Below are 7,459 nucleotides of genomic sequence, written 5' to 3' on the forward strand. Positions count from 1 at the left end.
ACACAACATTCTGTTTCACCAGCTGGTGATTGGTGTAATCTTTCAGGAGATTTTATTCAACCAATCAGCGATTGCAATATCTCGTGTGTAGACATAACGTTTTGTCATTGTTTACCATAAAAGAATCATTAAATTTGGCGACGCTATTAGGGATTTTTAGTCGACAGTACCATCCTAAACATTTATAAAGGCTCTATTTAAATAATCGCTTTGCAGATTGTACAACCTCACACTAAAATGCCAAAAAGATTTAATTTAAAATAATCAATATATTAGGGTGGCGCCATGAAAAGTAAAACACACTGTATACAAAAACTATTAAAATAAAAAACCTGTGTAGTCAAATAATCTTTTTTATTAAATATTCTTAATTATAACCATAAGAATTGATGATCTCTGTAAATGGTTTAACTTGTTTGGCAACCTTCTCGGAGGCCGTTTTGGTGATTTTCTTAAGTTTGTCACGTTTGCGGATAGCAAGAACCGCCTTAACTTTACGTTTGGACTCGAGGGTGCGCACGACAGATTGGTATTTCCATCCGACTTCGTGGGACAGACGTCCTACGTGACAGAACTGAAAAAAAAATGTCACTGATTAAAATTCGAATACCACACACATCAGTCATTATTCCTATTTACATATACTCATATACGGATTTTATTTCATTATTCTTCAAATAATGTAGGTAAATATTAGAATAATCATGATTAACTTTTTTTTTAAAGAAAAATTTACCGAACACTGAAATTACACGATTTTATAAAGAAACGACAAGTCACTATTAAAAATGCACTTACTTTGCGTCCTGGTTTGAGGCATATCACTCTAAGTGCACCAGGTACTACGACACGCTTCCTACGATCGTACGGTGGAGGGATGCCTTCATACGCCTTCAATTTACGGAGTGCCTGCTTACCCCTCTCGGTTTTGTGTGGCAACATTCCTACAAATGACGAATGAAACTGTCAGTAGGCTCATATTAAAAATAGAATTAGGGGTTGCAAACAAGAGTGGTCATTTAATTAAATCTTGTTTCATTATATTGGTGTCAAATAATGTAGGTAAGATAATTTATAATCATGTTAAAATAATTTTTGGTTATTTTTTAGAATAACAGAAAACACTTGAACCAAACAAAAATTTTTCCTCTCCCCTATTTACAGAGGTGCTGAACACGAATCTGGATACAAGATGCAGTCAAATCTAGTTTTTGAGAGAAAAAAAAATAAGCAGACAACAAATTTTTACTGAAATTTATATGGTTAAATGAGGCTAAATTTTTTTTTACTTTCTGCCAGATTTTCACAATACTAATAATCGTGGAACGAATTAAAATTTATTTTTTATTATATATTTTAAACTATAATTAACTTTATATCAAAATTTTAGTAATTAATCATTACTAACTACAGTCACTAACAATCACTAACATTTTGATATAAAGTTAATTAGAGTTTAAAATATTACTGAGAATGTATGGGTTGTTTATGAGATATCCATCGATAAGTTATGAGAAAAGTCACTTATTCTCTACACCGTAATATTGTAAGAGTTCAATTAAAAGCCTTTTTTCTCGAAAACCCTCCACATTAGGAAGTTCTAGCAAGAGTACATTATTTTTAGAAATTAAAATTGTACATTAGAAATTGGAGCCCGAAAAACCTAACCTCAAAAAAATTTGAACCTAAAATGTAATAGAAATGTAGCATAATTAGCGCCTTCTATGAAATATCCGAAAAATAATTAGACCAGCATATTTGGCGTCCTTAAAAACCTCTGAATACCAAATTTCATAAAAATATTTCGCAGTTTGGAAATTTTCATAAAACAATTATATTTAAAAAATTTTATTTTGTTGCTCTGTATCTCGAAGACAAGAGGAGATAGACATATAGTTCACGAGAAAAAATTATTATTTTTTGTCGTACTGAATTTATGGGAGGTCTTTCTGAAATACCCTGTATAATGATTGTATAATGTAATATATTAACATATCGAAATATTATAGCCTAAAAAAGTAATATGAATGAATATACTGATTACAAACGTAATATGCCATTCATTGGCTATATTAAGAGAGGAAACCACATTAGGGGTTTCAAAGAATCGGATTTCTTTTACTGCATAAATTGTTAATATTCAAGAATATGTTACTAAAATTTCAAAACGAAATTCTTATTCGTTCCGATTTTACGAGCTTAAAACCAAATGCCCAACGGGTCAGCGCTCAGTCACACAGCAGTTAGTCCAGTCACTTATTAAGCAAGAAAAGAACAAAAGACAAGCTCAGAATGATGCCTTTGAGGAAGGACTGTTATATGGTGCTGGATCAATTATTGATCGGAAAGCACTCTATATTATTAACTTTTCAAATTTTTAGTTTTCGGAAATCTTCAAACGGTTTTTCTCAAAGCGACATTTTTTTGATTCACGGGAATTCTAGCTCAAAAAGTTATGAACCGATCGTTATGAAAATTGAAAGAGTGTTTCTTTATGAAATTACAAAGAACATAAACCAACAATTGGAATGATATCATAATTTTAAGGGTGTATTTTATTCAGAAATAAGTGAAAAAAAAATTAAATTCAACATATTTTTTTCAAGCACGTGTCAAAACTTTAGTTTTCACAATTTTTACCCGCAATGAGATTCACATTCTTAGAAAACATGTTAATAATGCAGGAAAACCATTTTGCTTTCAGATCAGAATTACGATCACATTTCCTGTCAACAACTCGGACGACAACCTTCGTTGAACAACAGCCCATAACTTAGGCATTTTCAACACAAATGACTTGAAAAAATTTGTAAATATAGTTCAAAATATTGATAAAATAATGTCAAAATTTGACCACATTCTAATCTGTGCTACTCAAATAAAATTCATGACAAAAGGATAAAAATCAGCCTCCCAATGTGGTTTTCTCCCTTAGATTTTGAATAGAGAAATAGTATGAAAAATAGAATACTACCTGACTCTTAAAATACTAGCTGCTCTCGGATACCTGATGAAAGTACTCAATTTTAGTTCTCGATAGTTGCCAGGCTACCTAATAAATACCGTGCGAGATCGAGTGCGGGAAATATTTGAATGAATTTAAACTAATTTAGCGTATCAAGTGAATTGAAAGAATTTGAATTCATTTAACTCTCAGTGGTTACCAAATAGCATTCCCTTGAACAAACGGATGTAAACAGAAATAATTTCAAGTAATAATATATCTACACATATTGTATGATTTTAAAAATATTTATTGGAAACAAAAGGACATATTGGAATAAAATTTTTTAGAAAATATATTTAAATAACAGCATCAAGTAATAATATATCTACACAGATTGTATGATTTTAAAAATATTTATTGGAAACAAACGGACATATTGGAATAAAATTTTTTAGAAAATATATTTAAATAACAGCAAATTTAAATAATTCCACATCACGATTATAATGTTTTTAATTCAACGTTTAATCTTCTGTCCAGCACTCGGTTCTCGATTCTCAGTACTCGGATAATCATTCGATTCTTAAAAGTATCCGAGAACTAAGTAATCGATGTTGGCCGTCACTTATTATGAAAGTATATCATTAGCCAAATGAACAAAATAATGTTTATATTTTGCTTCACCTGATATCATTTTGCTGCCCTTAGAAACAAACGTGATACTTAGTAACTTTGTTTCAGAGAATAGAGAAATGTGAGAATGAAACGAAAATGGTGGATATAATATATACATTAAATATATGTCTTTCTAACAGGCCCAGTCCTTCAGATTTTGGAAATTCCAGAATTCTTTACTCAGGGAATACCCTTTTATAAATTGTACCTAGACCATAAAACTTAGAAATAGTTATTTATGAATTAAGCCGGGTATATTTTTCCCGAGTTTTATGATGGCAAGCTTGGGTTTGGAGGGACTTACGGGTCACTCAACGTAGCCGCAGTCAAAGGACATTTACCTTATAATTACTTTATAAGGGAATCTCTAAGGGATAACGAATTTGATTTGGTGATGTACTGAAGGCAGTTCTATTTGAGCATTGAAGACGCGAGTACACCGCTATTCTGTTGACCATGGATTCGTTATCGGGCCTCTGGTTGTTGTCATAAAACACCTCGAGTACTTTATTTGTAACGTTTCATTTTAAATCATTTTCATTTACGGTATTACTTATTATTTCGTGAAGATGTGATACGAGTAGTGATATTAACGCCCAAGTTAGCCCTACGACTCCAACATATATTTTACAGGTTACAATTTTACATATTTTTTTTTTCTGAAAAACTAGATTCGACCGCACAAAACTCATTTCACGTTCGTGTTCAACACCCTCGAAAATAGAAACGTGGGAAAAATTTTGGGAGACTAAGCATTTTCCGCAATACTAAATGATTATTAATTTTTCTCCGAGTAATAGGAAATAAAATCACTTACCCCTCACCGTTTTCCAGAAAATTCTTGAAGGGGCTCTAAAGTGGAATGGGCCTCTCGCAGGATTTACATTACAGCGTTTACGCAAAAACGACAGATACTTTAGTTTGTTCCTACAAAGAAATTATTGGACGTTAATACAGCGCTTATTTAATGACATTTACACTTACCTGTAGAAGTTTCCTGAAATATTTAACTGTTCACATCTGACTACAGTAACTTTATTTCCTTGCAAAAGGGTTTTTGCAACAATAGCCGCAAGTCGGCCAAGTAAATGACCCCTGCCATCTATAAGGATAGCCTGGAAAAAGAAATATTGGTACAAGAAGGTGTAAACACGTGTACATAACGAATAAGGTTAAGTGCACAAATTTTATTTTTAACTCGACTCCCCAATAGATAAATTTTATTCGCGAAAATCACTACCGCAGGTGTACTTTGTTAATTTCACATATTCACAAACAGTTAAAACAAATAATTTAAGTTAATTAAGCAAGTACCTTTTCACTAAAACCAGTCATGTTTCTCTCATTTGCGGAAAAGACAGCCGCCGGAAGAGCTGAAAGATGGCAGACTTGTTTACATGTAGTACCAACTTAATTTTACCGGATCTTCAAAAACCCGCCAATTTTAAAAGGAATATAATAAGTTCTGCAATCTTAACAGTTATCGTTTCGTTTCAACTTGAAGTAATTATAAAAAAATTAAAATGCGGAAATATGTATTAAACTTTTATTGCTATTTGGAAAAACTTTAAATTAATAAACATATAACAAAAGAAAAGTGTCGGTTATTTATTTAAATACAATTCCAGATTCTTAATATACAATTACTGTTATCTTAAAATCTAAACTATCCTAATAAGGTCTTGGGGGTCCTGGAGGTCCGCCTCGCATCATACCAGGTGGTGGCCCCCTCATTCCCATGGGCGGTGGAGGACCCCCACGTCCCATACTCATTTGTGGAGGCATTCCCATCATACCAGGTGGAGGGCCCATCATTCCTGGAGGTGGTCCGCCCATCCTTGGTGGACCTTGGTTCATCTGCGGAGGTGCTGATACTTGCCCTCTTCCGCCAGGTGTCATGACCTGTTGGGACGGCCCTCCTACACCACGGACTGGACCTTGGAGACCCACTGGTACGCCTCCCATGCCTGCGGGCATGCCACGGCCGGAAGCCCTTCCTATACCTGAAAAATTGGAAAATTATGTATGAAACTTAATATCGTTTATTATTGCAATAGAAAACACCCAATAGTGACTTATTAGAAACCATTAATAAAAAAGTAAATATAACATTTTGGAATGGCCGATGTAGGAGAAATTGACCTCGAAATGAAATTTTGATAGCTGGCCACAAACTATATGTTGCTTAAATAATAAGCAAATAATTTGTTTCTATTACTTATGACTAGTGACAAATCGTTATTCGTAATTCAGTGGTGACTTTTAGTTACTTTTTATATTTTCCATTTAGTATTATATAGATCTTACCTGGCCCTGGTGTGGCACCAGGAATAGGCACTCTTGGAAGACCTTCCTCTGGTGGTGGTGGACCCTCAACTGTCAACGATACAATGCTCTCCCCTCGCAGCAAGACAAAACCCAAAACTCGTTTCTCCTCCCGTTCTACTTTCGAATTTTTAGGCTTTATTTTACGAAATTCTTCACAATCCCCCAATATCATATTCATATGTTTGTCGAATGCTTTAAATGTTCCTATAAAGGTGCGAGAATCTTGAAGAGTAATTCGCACCCTATAGTTTATGTGCTGTATCATTTTATTATTCTTGCCTATCGTCTGAAATACAAAGTTTATTAAAAAAAGAAACGAATAAATATAATAATTCTTACCATTTTGATGGATTATTTGATACTTTTTAAAGAACAAACGTAAATCAAACGTTTAATATAACCTCAAAGTTGTTTACGAACCGCCGGCGTCATTCGATTCGTCAAGCGACAGGGGCGCCACTTCCGGTCTTGAATCGTATAGCGGGTAATTTAAATCTATTGTATAAGCGGGAAATTTGAAAAGTGAAACAGTAAGTTAAAGTAAAAACTTTATTTTGGTTTATAAGTATAAGGCAGTTTTATAATGACATCAGTCGTTTAATTACAGAGACTAGACGGGACTAGTGTAGTTAAAAATATCATTGGTAAAGTACAAAATTGTATACTTATATACAAACAACACACACACTTTTTAAACGAAAAAATAACAAAACATAATTAGCGGCTCCATCAACACTTCGAAGTAACCATTGATATACTTAATTAATGAAAATTTCGAAAATATTGCTAATGTAGGTAATGAAAACTTATTGTATGTCATTCACACACCTTTTTAACATATCGTAAATGTAATAGGTTGATAATACAGTGCATAATATCGACTATAAGCAAAAACCGATTTTGTCTTTGCAACTAATGAAATCACATCTCGCTGAACTTAAAAATGTTAAAAGCAATGTAACTCATTTGTGGAAATAAAATTTAAATACAAAATTTCGTCTCTTTATGGATACATCTTCAGAATCATTAGAAATAATTTTTTGGTTTTCTGATAGCCCTGAAGATATATCAGTAAAGACACGAAACGTCGACATTCAGAAAATTATTATTGATTGGGCTACTACTTCTATAATTTAATTATATAGTATTTAAGTTTATATTTAGAGTCCACTCAAATACTATAATAGTTGTGTAAAAATGCTTTATAAAAATCAGTGAATACTTAAAGTTAACAGAAATTAAATAATTCTCATCAATATATGTAACTAAAGTCAACAATTTGATTTTCATTTTATATGTGTAAGATATATCTAACCAATTTCTTAAATTCATCAAGAAAATGTAGAATGGATTTGCTTTCAAATTAAAAAAATTCTTACACATTTGTCCGTTTCGAACAATTTTTAACACAACAATTTTGAAACCAATTTAGCTTCAATATGTTGGCAGTCAATTACATATATATATACAGAGTGTCGCACCACGAACTCCATCGATGGATTTCTGGGC

At 32.6% G+C, this 7,459-nt stretch overlaps 2 protein-coding genes across 2 annotated transcripts; both read right to left on the bottom strand.

Annotated features, from left to right (window-relative positions):
- Positions 1 to 337: 337 nt before the first annotated feature.
- On the bottom strand, positions 338 to 5,008 carry LOC108910204 (60S ribosomal protein L13a). The gene is made up of 5 exons (XM_018714749.1): positions 4,937 to 5,008; positions 4,607 to 4,737; positions 4,440 to 4,549; positions 799 to 944; positions 338 to 574 (listed from the first exon to the last, which is right to left on the bottom strand). Exons 1-5 carry the CDS (start codon positions 4,955 to 4,957, stop codon positions 368 to 370), a joined length of 615 nt encoding a protein of 204 aa, XP_018570265.1. The 5' UTR covers positions 4,958 to 5,008; the 3' UTR covers positions 338 to 367.
- A 169-nt stretch (positions 5,009 to 5,177) lies between these two features.
- LOC108910208 (small nuclear ribonucleoprotein-associated protein B) lies at positions 5,178 to 6,384 on the bottom strand. The gene is made up of 3 exons (XM_018714752.1): positions 6,290 to 6,384; positions 5,930 to 6,236; positions 5,178 to 5,625 (listed from the first exon to the last, which is right to left on the bottom strand). Exons 1-3 carry the CDS (start codon positions 6,290 to 6,292, stop codon positions 5,294 to 5,296), a joined length of 642 nt encoding a protein of 213 aa, XP_018570268.1. The 5' UTR covers positions 6,293 to 6,384; the 3' UTR covers positions 5,178 to 5,293.
- Positions 6,385 to 7,459: the final 1,075 nt, after the last annotated feature.

This window comes from Anoplophora glabripennis, unplaced genomic scaffold (assembly GCF_000390285.2).
Source record: "Anoplophora glabripennis isolate ALB-LARVAE unplaced genomic scaffold, Agla_2.0 scaffold468, whole genome shotgun sequence".
NCBI lineage: Eukaryota > Metazoa > Arthropoda > Insecta > Coleoptera > Cerambycidae > Anoplophora > Anoplophora glabripennis.

What these genes read in the sequence shown, in the direction of transcription:
- LOC108910204 (XM_018714749.1), bottom strand. Translation starts at nt 4,957, where the DNA reads ATGACTGGTTTTAGTGAAAAG. An exon ending in TGACTGGTTTTAGTGAAAAG is followed by an intron (nt 4,738 to 4,936) that starts GTACTTGCTTAA and finishes TTCTTTTTCCAG; the next exon opens with GCTATCCTTATAGATGGCAG. An exon ending in ATTTCAGGAAACTTCTACAG is followed by an intron (nt 4,550 to 4,606) that starts GTAAGTGTAAAT and finishes ATTTCTTTGTAG; the next exon opens with GAACAAACTAAAGTATCTGT.
- LOC108910208 (XM_018714752.1), bottom strand. An exon ending in TGGTGCCACACCAGGGCCAG is followed by an intron (nt 5,626 to 5,929) that starts GTAAGATCTATA and finishes CCAATTTTTCAG; the next exon opens with GTATAGGAAGGGCTTCCGGC.